Source organism: Medicago sativa, chromosome 1, assembly GCF_051527215.1.
Source record: "Medicago sativa cultivar Bolivia chromosome 1, Bolivia_mono, whole genome shotgun sequence".
Lineage (NCBI taxonomy): Eukaryota > Viridiplantae > Streptophyta > Magnoliopsida > Fabales > Fabaceae > Medicago > Medicago sativa.
Window position 1 is genome coordinate 4,234,177 of NC_140749.1, and position 13,487 is coordinate 4,247,663.

At 31.0% G+C, this 13,487-nt stretch overlaps 1 protein-coding gene and 1 long non-coding RNA gene across 2 annotated transcripts; one reads left to right on the forward strand and one right to left on the reverse strand.

The window, feature by feature from the left end:
• Positions 1–6,329: 6,329 nt before the first annotated feature.
• Positions 6,330–7,334, reverse strand: LOC146951869 (uncharacterized). The gene is made up of 2 exons (XR_015005888.1): positions 6,879–7,334; positions 6,330–6,766 (listed from the first exon to the last, which is right to left on the reverse strand). It is a non-coding gene; the product is annotated as an uncharacterized LOC146951869 (long non-coding RNA).
• Positions 7,335–11,062: 3,728 nt separating this feature from the next.
• LOC146951870 (uncharacterized) lies at positions 11,063–12,712 on the forward strand. Its single transcript, XM_085701600.1, has one exon. The coding sequence runs from the start codon at positions 11,506–11,508 to the stop codon at positions 12,595–12,597; it is 1,092 nt and encodes a 363-aa protein (XP_085557726.1). The 5' UTR covers positions 11,063–11,505; the 3' UTR covers positions 12,598–12,712.
• Positions 12,713–13,487: the final 775 nt, after the last annotated feature.

Consider the following 13,487-nt stretch of genomic DNA (forward strand, 5'->3'; position numbering starts at 1 on the left):
TGTTAACTATTTGGTCTAAAGTTAGAACAATTATTCACAACTTTTCAACAAAAAGGAGAGGAAAAAATGTTGACAAAAGTGTATTGTTTGATTTGAACCATATCGTGTTTTTTGGCTGTGTACACTGTACACACTTTATTTTTTGTAATGCCCAAACATGGGTCATTAATCCTTTACAATTACGACAGTATGGCACCATATTTTTCAGTACAAACAAGAAGAAGTTTACACGGTGGTTTTGTTTGAAGGAGAGCTTGAACCTTGGACACTCGACGTCAAGTCGCCACAAAGACGTCGGATGAAGGAGGGCTTAAACCTTGATGGCTCGTCACCACGTCGGTACAAAGACGTCGGGTGAAGGAGAGCTTGAGCTTTGGCCGTTTTTCACCAAGTTGGTTGGCACAAGGACTATTAGAGATGCAAAAGTTAGTTACATGTTAGTTAGATTAGTTGGGAGTTAGTTTAGTTTGATTATCTAGACCTCAATGTACTATTTGTTGTAACAATTCTCTCATAATCAATATTATTTTAATTTCACTTGTCCTATAATTTTCTCCCGTTTGAGTTATACCAAGAACTGAAATAAAGACGTCGGTTGAAGAAGAGCTTGAGCATTGGCCGCTCGTCACTGCATCAGCACAAGGACGTCGGTCGAAGGAGAGCTTGAGTCTTGGCCGCTCATCACCATGTTAGCACAAGGACGCCAAATGAAGGATAACCTGAGTTTTGGTCGCTCATCACCAAGTAAGCATAAGGACGTCAGATGAAGGAGAGCTTTAGCCTTGGTCGTTCATCACCACGTTGGCACAAGGACGTCAGATGAAGGATATCTTTAGCTTTGGTCGTTCATCGCCACGTTGGCACAAGGACGTTAGATAAAGGAGAGCATGAGCTTAATTAGTCGATCATCACCACGTCACACAAGGACGTTGTGCGAAGGAAAGCTTAGTCTTGGTCTCTCATCACCATAACGGCACAACGACGTCGGTCAAAGAAAAGGTTGAACCTTGGTCGCTCATCATCAAGTTGACACAAGGACATTGATGAAAGGAATTTTAAGCCTTTGGTTGCTTGTCACCACGTAGACGGAAATGACGTTGGTCAAAATAGAAAGGTGAACAATGGTTGGACACATTATATATGAGAGTCTCACCCCTTAAAAATCAAATATTTCTAATGATTTAACAAGTATGATTAATTGGTCGTGTACAATCTCTTTACACCGATGATATAATATGAATTAAATTAAAATAATTAATAGAAACAATTTTTGGAGCAGTAAAACAAGCAGAATCGAGATTAATATCAGTTAAGGGGAACCACGAATAAACCTGATCAACTTGTGAGGATGGGGCCTCACCATTAATAGACCAGACCACTACTACTTTGGAACAAAACAAGTATCTAAGGTGATTGGTTATGGTGGAAAATAAACCAAAATGATAAGGATTCTGACTTTTTCTTGTCAAAAAAAATAAATAAAGGATTCCGATTTTTCGCACTTATTTCCCATATAATTGGAGAATAACGTCTCCTTTTTTTCTATAAAAAGAAATTTTCCTTTTACAAAAATTAAAACGATGTTGATAAGCGGTTCTTTTTTTCCTTTTTGGGTTATGCGATAATGAAATTATTTCTTCTCCTGAAGTTTGAATTATATAGTCATTAAGCTCATAGGTTGTAAGACGCGATGTATTTCTTTTCTTGAAAACTCTAAGGTTGAGTTTAGTAGGAGGCAAGCGAATGAGGTAGCTCACACTCTTGCACGAGAGGCCCCATTCTTAGCTAGTCCCCAAGTCTTTAATGATGTACCTTTTTGTATCCGGTCCTTAATATATAATGAAAAGCTATAAGCTATTTCCTTTCAAAAAAAAAAAGCTCATAATTATTTTTCGTTGCAGTTTGCATGCAAAGGCTAGATTTCAAACCTTCCTTATTTATTCACAACAAGGGGATGAATTTTTAGCCACTAAACTATTTAACCAATAAAAAACTATTTTTTACATTATTTTTGTTATTAATTAACCTAAGGATGTGTACTTATGTTATTGTAGATATATGTAATTTGAAGTGAAACAAAATATAACGAAATAAGAATATTTTTAACATTTTACAATAGAATTAAGAAAAATATTAGACTATCTCATTGCAAAGTAGAAGAAAATAAATAGAAAGAAAAAATGGATATAACGAGATAAAATGCATTCTTTTTTGAAGAAAGGAAATTCATTGTTGTTTTTTTTTGAAGAAGCTTTGAAGAAGTTTTTTTTTTTGAAGAAGTTTTTTTTTTTGAAGAAGCTTTGAATGAAGAAGTTTTTTTTTTTGAAGAAGCTTTGAAGAAAGGAAATTCATTGGTTTTTTTTTTGATTTTTTGAAGAAGTAATATTTTTTTTTATTTTTTTTTTTGAAGAAAGAAGCTTTGAAGAAAGGAAATTCATTGGTTTTTTTTTTGATTTTTTGAAGAAGCTTTGAAGAAAGGAAATTCATTGTTTTTTTTTAGCTTTTGATTTTTGATTTTTAAGAAGCTTTGAAGTTTTTTTAGCTTTTGATTTTTTGAAGAAGCTTTGAAGAAAGGAAATTCATTGTTTTTTTTTAGCTTTTGATTTTTTAAAGAAGCTTTGAAGAAAGGAAATTCATTGACACTAGTGAGAATCGAACCTGAGACCTCGAGGAGGAGCACACTCTCAGGTCCCAAGCCAATACCACTAGGCCAACCCAAGTGGGTTGAAATTCATTGTTTTTTATTAACTATAATGTGTCAAATACATAACGGTAGATAAAACGTATTCTATAGTATGTGTGTGTGACTGTGTTCATCAATGTTAGTCCATCTCATATTCAGAAAAATACAAGAAATTAAATTATTGGTCACACAAATCAAAACCCCTTAATTAGGCTATTTGACAAGACCATTCTTGTCTATTTTTGTGTGGTTCTATTGAGCATTTGAGAATTAGGAATATGTTAGTCTCTCTTTCAATTTTTATTCCTTTCTTCTAAACTTTTTCTAATGAAAATGAAAGGAGAGAATAAAATAGAAAAGAAAGTCATTCATCTATTTCCCGTGGAAGAAAGAGCGAATTAGCAGTAACTCCAACAAAAGTTCGCTGAAGTTTAAGATATGATTCTTTAAACTTTTCAACACTAGAGTAATTCTAGATGATAAATAAAGTTGTTTAAACTTATCAAAATTAAGAAAATATGGAAGGGTTTTTTTTTTTTTTGTAAATGTGAGGAAAAAAAATATGGAAGTGAGGGGATACTTAATTTTGATTTCTTAGTTGATTTTGTGTAGCAAAAATAATATATCCGAATTTCATATATATGGTGTCATTGTAATATTAAGATTTGATTAAATTTAAAATCCGAATTTCACCAAACACTATTTATTTTATAAATGGATAGAAAGTAGAAACTAATTTTTTTAAGAGGCTAAAATGATATATTACTACCACAAAATATCATCCAGCATAAGGCGTGCTAAGGAAGACTTAAAAGATACAAATTATAATTACTAGACTCTTGATCCGTGCTACCACACGGATCGTACCACGTAGAAGTTAATTGAATCAATAGCAATAATGTAAACATATATAGTTGGTAGAAGTTTTATATCAGTTTTAAAAATATGTTCACTTCTAAGACAACAATAGCAACAAAATAAAATGGTAGCATACATAACAAAAAGGTTTGAACATTAACCATCAAGTTTTCTCACAACTGATAAAAATATTAATAGCAACAAAAAAGTAACAAAAAAGTTATCTAACATTAACCATTACGAAAAACTTCGTGATAAAAGGAAGACTAACCAATGATAAAAATATTAATTGGCTTAAAGAAGAGAATAGTTGTATTCTCACAACTGAGTGGTATTTAAATAGGTAATTGGCAAGTTTTCTTTGAAAGTTTACTAATTTACCATCTATTCATGACCTGAAATAACGATTAGCAATAATGAGCAATAAGTTTCTTTTATTCACAATGAAATATCATTAATCAATTTCATAAATATCTAAAATTTGACTTGTTACATGGAGGACAGTCAAATTTATAATTTGATTTTTGCGATAACTACGTGCTAATCTTTCTTTCCTCTTCATGAAATGTCATTAAGTTCCAAAAATATCATTACTTTTTCTTTTATTCGATTAGCATTACTAACCTCTTTCATTTCGTATGAGCTCTAAGTTTCTTTTATTCAAAATGATGTTAACGATTAGCAATAATGAGCAATAAGTTTCTATTATTCACAATCAAATATCATTAATCAATTTCATAAATATTTGAAATTTGACTTGTTACATGGAGGACAGTTAACTCTCCTAAACGATTTTTGCAATAACTACGTGCTAATCTTTCTTTTCCTTTTCATGAAATGAAATGTCATTAAGTTTCATAAATATCATTACTTTTTTCTCTTATTCGATTAACACTACTAACCTTGTAAGTAAAAGCAATTTTCAAACATTTCGTGGATTACTGCATAGTGCATAAAAGCAATTAAACGCAATTACTGCATAAATGTTGGAGAGTCTTATGTTAATATCATCATTGCAGTCATAATTGCTTTTAATAGGTAGTAATTGGTAGAGCAATTAGTGCATACTGCATAAAGCAATTAAAAGCAATTCCTATACGAAAATATGCACCTAAAACGGTTCTGTAATCAAGTCCTATACGAAAAGCAATTAACAACAATTAGTTATAGCAATTAAAAGCAATTCCTATATGAAAGGCAATTAGTGCATACTGCATAAAAGCAATTAAAAGCAATTCCTATACGAAAATATGCGCCTAAAACGGTTCAACAATCAAGTCCTATACGTAAAGCAATTAAAAGTAATTAGTTATAGCAATTAAAATCAATTCCTATACGAAAAGCAATAAAAGCAATTAGTGCATACTGAATAAAAACAATTAACCTTGATACGTATTAATTTTTGAAATAAGTACGTGCTAATCTTTCTTTTCCTCTTCATGAAATGAAACGTCATTAAGTTCCATAAATATCATTACTTTTTTCTTTTATTCGATTAGCACTACTAACCTTTTCCATTTCGTATGAGCAATAAGTTTCTTTTATTCACAATGATGTTAACGATTAGCAATAATGAGCAATAAGTTTCTATTATTCACAATCAAATATCATTAATCAATTTCAAAAAATTTTGAAATTTGAATTGTTACATGGATGACAGTCAAATTAGTAATTCGATTTATGTAATAGCTACGTGCTAATCTCTCGTTCACTCTTCCTGAAATGTCATTAAGTTCCATAAATATCATTATTGTTTTCTTTTATTCGATTAGCAATAGCTACGTGGTAATTTTCATTTTATTCATGCACGTAAATGTGTATCAAAATAAAATTGACAACTTGTTAACAAAATTGCACATAGCCCTGCATTGCTTGATCTTAAATCACATCATAAAGACAAACGGGGAGCATCAAGAAAGTACCATTTCCGTAAATAATGGAAACAGAAAATTTAACAAAAAAATATTGCATCAATTTTTTGTCGCCCATAGAAGATTTTTCGTGATATCTATACAATATTTTTTTCTATATTGAACTCGCAATCTGTTAACAAACTTGTCCAAATCCGTTATAGGATTTGGATCTAATGGAGTTGAAAAAGATCAAAGATTCAAAAAAATTAGCGCAAGCTGAAAAATATAAACGAAACAACACATAAGAGATCAAGAAAGAAGATGAAACATTGTACCCTTCAAGCAGTGCAGTGCTAAGAGAGTTAGTGCATCACTTTCCATTGTTAAGTCTAAATTGTTTTGATGTAAAAATGATGGTAGGAGGGGATAATTGGTATGCAATCGTTAATATTGAAAGTTTCTCAAGTTAACATGAGGAGAGGATATGGTTTAAAAGTTTGTAGGGGGTTGTTAATCGAATTGGCATTAACTACGTTTTCAATTGTCATTAAAAGTGTGTTATTCGTTTTCAATTAGCATTAACTAAGTTATACTCCCTCCGGTCCTATTTACAAGAAAAAGTTGAGTCAACAAAAATTAATGTATTTGGACTGAATTTTTAACTAAATACATCAACTTTTGTTGACCCAAATTTTTCTTATAAATAGGACCGGATGGAGTATGATTGAAAATGAGGAGTTTGAGAATAGAGATTGAATCAACGGGTGAGATTATATTAGCATGTTTAGGAGGGAAAAATGCTAGGGATTAGGGCTAATTAGGGCAACATGTTTGCTAACCAAGTCTAGCTTTTATAATAAAGGATTATAATATGTGTTTAAAAGATTTTTTAAAAGAGAAAACTGAACAAAAACAAGGAACAACAAGGAGCTAAGTTACAGAAGTTAGGCAGAACATATGATTTTGCCTCCAAAAATTGCAGTCAAAGTCGAATAAAACAAAATTCAATTTAAACCACTAAAACACGAGAAGCTTAACTTGTTCGCCCATGGAAAGAATATGATCATCCTTATGTTGGAAAATACGTCTATTTCCCTCTTTCCAAATAATGGAAACAACCACTAACCATAACATCTTGAACACTAAGCACATATTTTTAGAGAAACCTCCCAAGCCACACAAAACTGGTTTAGATGCCCAATTAAATTCCGAGAAGATGCCGAAGAAATCCATAACCAACCGCAAATCACATGCCAAATGCTGCCGAAAAAATCACAAGAAACAAACAAATGATCTCTACCCTCATTGCTCCCACATCCTCCTGTACAAAGTTGCTCATCAATGGGCAACACATGCTTTCTGAATAAATTATCTGTAGTAGGAAGACAATTAAGTAGCAGGCGTCAAGCAAACAAAGAGAAATTTAACGGAACAACCTTTAACCATAATATATGACTGAAATGACCATAATCGGTAACAATTACGTCATGGTCAAAATCATCAATCAAATACTGATATGCGCGGCTCACTGTGTGCCTATTAGAAGAATGAGCCCGCCAGCTCCAACTATTCACCGCTTCACCCTGCAAGACAACCGACTCAATCAAACTAAATTTTCTTGAAACTGAATTATGTTGATATGTACTATGAAGATAAAATTAAAATATTAAGATTTGATTGTGTGTATTATTAAGATAATAGTTTTACAATTAATTAATTTAAAAATTATGATAATTTTTTTACAAATATTAAAATTATATACTCAAGATAAGAGTATAATGACATTATATATGTTTAAGATATTAATATTGGATTTTTCAAAAAAAAAATAATATTTTGAAATTTATCTTAATGCCAAAGCATCCAGACTTGGGAATCCAAACGTGGATATCCCAATTTGTGGTCAAAATTGAATGTTGTAAGTTGTAACCCTAATTTCCAACTTGTATCTATGGAGTAGTGATTATAGAAAGCTTCTGAAGTTGAAAGGGAAGTTCTTCAGTGATAAGTGTTTGGATTGGTATATGCATGGATGATAAGGATTCCAAAGGTATCAACTTCACTAGCGCCAGGCTGTAATAGATGAGATAATGTCATGAGAAGAAGCTTATACTCTTATTCTTATGATGAGATAGATCTGGCATCTACTATACTAACTGAAAGACATTTTTGCTATATATTCTCACAAATGGAATTCTATATATGACATGAAGACAATATTTTGCAACATGCATGTAGTAAAAAAAATATTTACAAAACAAAACGAACTCATTTAAATTATGATCGATTTGTTGGAGAAGAGGACCTCCCTCGATTTGTTGAAAGATCTAAAATTCGAACTCCGGCCCTTATACATAATGTTTGTAATAACTACATTATTCAACAACATACTCCTAGTTATGTTATATGAAAAAATTTCTACACCTATAATAACTACTAGACTCAAATGTATTTTTGATATCCTATTATCATAAAAATGAAGTTTTAGTCGTCCAACTTTTTTTTTTTTGAGAAATTTTGGTCGTTTATTTTTAAAACCTGTTTTTTAGTCCCACAATTTCATCTCTCATCTCATTTTAGGTAATTTTGGTAATGCGGCGTATTTAATAATGATGTAAGTTTTTTTTTACAAAATAATGATGTAAGTTTATTAACCTTTTTTTACTGATATTAATATTCGGTGTGGTTGTATAAACTCTATCATGTAAGTTTATAAACTTTGTCATTTATGGAGAAATACATAAATGAAGAAGATCTTACCTCGTGGATAAAGGTGGATTTTTTTTTTTCACGGATCCTTCCTATAACTCTTCATAATTGCGTTGCCATGATTAAAAATGCCAGCGTCTTATCATAATGGCTCCTTTATTTAGAAGTTGTAATATCCCCTTACAAAACTTAATTGTATTTCTTTTTGTCAAAAAAAAAAAAAACTTAATTGTTTTTCTTTTTTGTGGTGGTCGGGGTTCGAACTCCGGACCTTGATATTATAATATGCATTGTCCCTACCAACTGAGCTAAGCTCACGAGGACAAAAAAAAAAACTTAATTGTATTTCTACATATATATAAAATTTGAATTGAATAATGAATTTTTAATTCCAAAATTAATGATGTTTTTAAACGCTATTATTACAAAAAATAATCGTGTGCACTTCCTTTGTTTGCAAAATTTATTCCTAATTCCTAAAAGATACAAACTTTAAATTAGAAATTATTTTTGTACCCAAAAAAAAATATTGAAATTCTTTACGGGAAATAAGTTTAACATAAGGTAAATGCAAATAAAAAATATAACATAGGGTAAATAAATGTACATTCTCATGTAATTGATGTTTGGTCGGGTACCGATACTTCATAGGTAAAGTTCATTCAAAATTTAATTTAACTTTTAAATAAATTAATACAAAAATAAAGAGAGAACATAGTAGAATAATATTTATTTTTTAAATAATTTCATAAAATGTATTTTTGTGTGTGTATTTAAATAGTGTGCCCAAAAATTTGTGCTCAAGCAAGTCCTTCTCCATTGAATATAACCACATCACTGACCTGTCTGATGCATGGGTCTTATACAAAATCAAAGACCGTTATATTTTATTCAATTTGATTTTGTCAAAAAAATTATTCAATTTGATAGTGTTTTTTTTTATTAAAAAATTAATCAAAATCCCATAAAAAATAATCCTAAATGAAAAATAAAAACATATTAAGCTATATTATCTTCCATCCTCTTATGTATTAGTGTGATGTGTTGGATGTTTTTGACAAATTATCTTATAGAATCCATATTTCTTCCTTACACTTTGAGAGAGAGGAAGAAAAAGTGTGAGTGATATAATAGATGTATTATGTTTATGATGTGCTAGGAAAATAGTGATAGTGGAAGAAATAAAAGTGTTGAATTGATGTAGAAAAATAAACGATATCTAATTTTTGTCGTTACACATTTTTTATAATAATATTTTTGGAGGGAAATAATAATATTGTTTTCAAGATAAAAGTGACCTATTAATGATTACATACCCAATAATAATGATTACATACCCAATCAAACTTCAAGGATGCAACTATATTCTTCTTTCAACAACAAAAAACTATATTCACCTTACCCTTTTCTGGAAAAAACTGACAAAAATGATTGCCACGACACCCCCCATTGAGTCTGCAACTTCAATAGTCCTTTGTAGTAATACACCCCCCTGGTTCGCTCCACTATCATATGGGCCGGTATTTGATTTTCTATTTTATTAAGGCCCATATTTTTTATGTCTTCATCTCATCATGATGCATCATATGATCATTAGACCGCTCCACCTCTTGATTATAATTATCTTCATTAAAATTTAAATTAACCTCGTAATTTCCAAAACATCATTTCTTTTGTTTTGATTATGAATTAAATTATCCTCATTAAAATTTGAATTAACCTCATAATTTCCAAAACATTTGTTCTTTGTAATAGCATTTTTTTTTGGACAAATCACTACTAGAAAAAGTAAAATTAGAGAGGGAAATTAATGACGGAAAAAATAAAATCCCTCACAAATTCTTTGGTCGCAAAATTTAGTGACGGAATTTGAGAGGGATTTCGCGTTTTCCCTCACTAAATTTCCCTCACTAATTTTTGTTTTTTAGTAGTGAATTGTACTACTCCTTCAAATGGTAGTAGCATCTTTAATTGGAGATATCAAATCATCGTTATTACCGTCCTTCAAATTATCCTCATCATTATTGACATTTATTTTCTGATATTTTCTTTCCTCCTCAATCCCAATCGTGCCACCTCCAATTTTGCACTAGGAATGGCCATTTTAAGGTTATTTGCACTTTAAAAAAAAAATTTGTTTTCACTTAACAATATTATCAATGTAAACTTTGTTACTCCTTCGGTTCCCTTTCACATTAAGTGTCAAATTTGAGTTGTATACTCTCTCGATCCCTTTTTATTGGAATAGTTTACTAAAATCGCGGATATTAAAAAAGTATTTGAAGTAATAAATTTGTCATAAATGTATGTTACTATTACCAAATTACCCTTTATTTATAGAGAGATATTTAATGTTAACTTTTTATATTTCAAAATATATTGATAATATTAATGAAGGGTGTATTTGAAAAGAGTAATGAATGTATCTAAAAATCTGCAGATAGTCTTATATTTAGGGACACAATTTTTTGTAAAGTAGTCTAAAAAAAAGGGACGGGGGAGAATGATTTTCAAAAAAAATAATTATTTGGGTTGATTTGAATTATAAAATTAGTATTCATCCTTTCTTTTTTGAATGTCATTTTGGACATGGTAATGGATGATAAAACAACTAATAAACATTTTTACTTTTAATACAAATATTTATGTTTGATTCATATTATCCTTAATAAGAATTATTTTATTACATTTACTTCTCTCTTTGTAATAAATAAATAATTTTTTTTGAAGAATAAATAAATAATTTGTATTGAACTTTAAAATCGACATCGGAATAAAATATTTTTTCAAAACTAAGGAACAAGGAGAATATCATTAACAATAATAATCTTATTAATTTTAACTAATTGAGTAGTTATATTGAGTGAAATTCAATAAATAAAAATATACTAGTGTAAAATACATTTGTAAAAAAATAATTAGTGTAAAATACATTAATATTCTAAAGTGACATATAGAAAGAAAAAATTACAAAAATCACTCTTAATCATTTATTATTTCATTTCACATATATCTATTTCGCTGCAATAAATATTTAAATGTATTATTGTGAAAACAAAAACTAATTTTGAAATTTTAAAAACAAAAAGTAATTACGAACAAAAAAATAAAAATTATATACAAAAGTTACGAGTAAAAATAAACAGATCGAGATGTAGTCACTAGACTCGTCCAAAACGAAAATAGTTGCATAATCAGAGAATAGACATTTAAAGACATTGATAACATATCCGAAAAATCCTTAGAGAAATAATGTATATCAAATACATACATCCCTTAGTCGAGAAGTAAAGTTCATGCATTATATATAGCTCTTGAACCTCACTTCTACAATCACAAACACCACATATCAACGTTTGCTTTGGTTTCTTTTCTTTATCATTTCTCCCCCATTTTGCTTCCATGGCGTCACCTTATGAGGTTGAAGTTAAGCTTTTATCTGCCAAAAACCTCAAGAATGTGAATTGGCGGTACGGTCCTAACCTCCCATATGCTGTTGTTTGGGTTGATCCAGCACAAAAACGTTCCACCAACGTTGACAAATCTGGTGACACTCAACCCAACTGGAATGAAAAACTCATCACCCCTATGCCACCATCGACACCCATCAACAATTGTATAGTCTTCATCGACGTTCTCCACTTAGAGTCAAATAACAAGGCGCCACTCATTATCGGATCAACTCAACTTCCACTCGATGGTATTAAAATTGACGACTTATCTGGTGTCAACCGTACTTTGAAGCTGAAGCGTCCTTCTGGACGCCCACAAGGCACGGTTGACGTTAAAGTCATCATAAAAAATTTAGCCTATCATGCACCTTATGGTGCTCCTCATCCTTATGGGAGTCCATATGGTGCTCCACCTGTACCTGGTGCAAGTTTGTCGGTAACGTATGGGAATCCATACAATGTTGCTCCACCTCCTCCTGCAGGCTACGGTTACCCCGTAGCCTCACCCACATATGCTGCTGCCTCACGTCCTCCTGTAGGTTACCCCGCATCTGCACCGTATGCCTATGGTCAAAGCATTCAACAAGGCACGCAGCAAGGTGAATCAGAGAAAAGTAGCCAATTTGGGTTGGGAACAGGTTTGGCCGTGGGTGCTGGAGCAGGTTTGGCTGTGGGAGTTGTTGTGGGTGGTGTTGGTGCACTCGCATTAGGGAAGGACAAGGAAGCTCAGAAAGAGGATTCATACCATGTCCATGAAGTGGAGAGTGAGGCCTACTATGAGCATGTTGAGGAGGCATCCCATGTTGAGGAGGCGAACGTGAACTATGAAGAGTACACATCCCATGTTGAGGAGGCGAATGTGGACCATGTTGAGGAGGCATCTCATGTCGAGGAGGCGAATGTGTACTATGAAGAGTACACATCCCATGTCGAGGAGGCATCCAGTGTCGAGGAGGCGAATGCATACTATGAAGAGTACGCACCTGAGGTTGAGGAGGAATCCTATGTTGAGGAGGCAAATGCATACTATGAAGAGTACTAAGGGATTATTTTCATAACATTTTGATGTGATTTCAATTATGCAATGAATCAAACTGCTTAGAATAAAATGTAATCATGAATTACAAAAGTTTAATTTAAGCTATTTTAAATTGAAACGACTGTCTAATTTATTATTTATTGGTTTTATTTCATTTGTGTCTAATTTATCATTATTTAATTAAAATGGAAGTAAAATAAGTGCATTTGCCCATGTTTTTTCTTCTTCTTCTTCTATATATAGTTTATTGATAGCGTTGTCAAATTCATATAAAGAGGAGAGGAGTGACTCTTATTATTTTTCTTTAATCTATTTCGGATACATCTTGTGTTTGAAAAAATTGTTCAATCTAATTTGATTTGCCGTTCAAAAAAGTAATTGATCACAAATCTAATCCATTATTAGCGAAAGACCAATTTAGTGTGGTACAATTGGTTCGAGTTAATTACGGTTACTCAACTATTTTTGGTAAGGGTTTTAATTTCTGCTTGAATGCCCATGGTATGAGAAAACATATTACATATATTTTGTTGAAAGATGTAAACCCATTAGATAGTTATCCGTCATTTCAGAAAAAATCTTTATACCTGCATTGTGGATACCATGATTTACGGGAAAAAAATTAATTTGTTATTGAATGAAATACGTGTTTTAAAATAATTAAAAAACACTTAGTGTAACACAAAGTGATACATTTATACGGATGCATACTTTGGTTTAACAAAAGAATAGAAGAAAATATAATTGTTTACCCGCAAAGTATCACTTGTCTATTCGTAATATTTTAAATTTCTTAATATATTTAAACTTGTACATGATAGAAAAATCCACAGAATTAAAATTATATATATATATATATATATATATATATATATATATATTAATTCAAAACA

Bases quoted from the DNA above. Each gene is read 5' to 3' on its own strand.
- LOC146951870 (XM_085701600.1), top strand. From the start codon at position 11,506: ATGGCGTCACCTTATGAGGTTGAAGTTAAGCTTTTATCTGCCAAAAAC.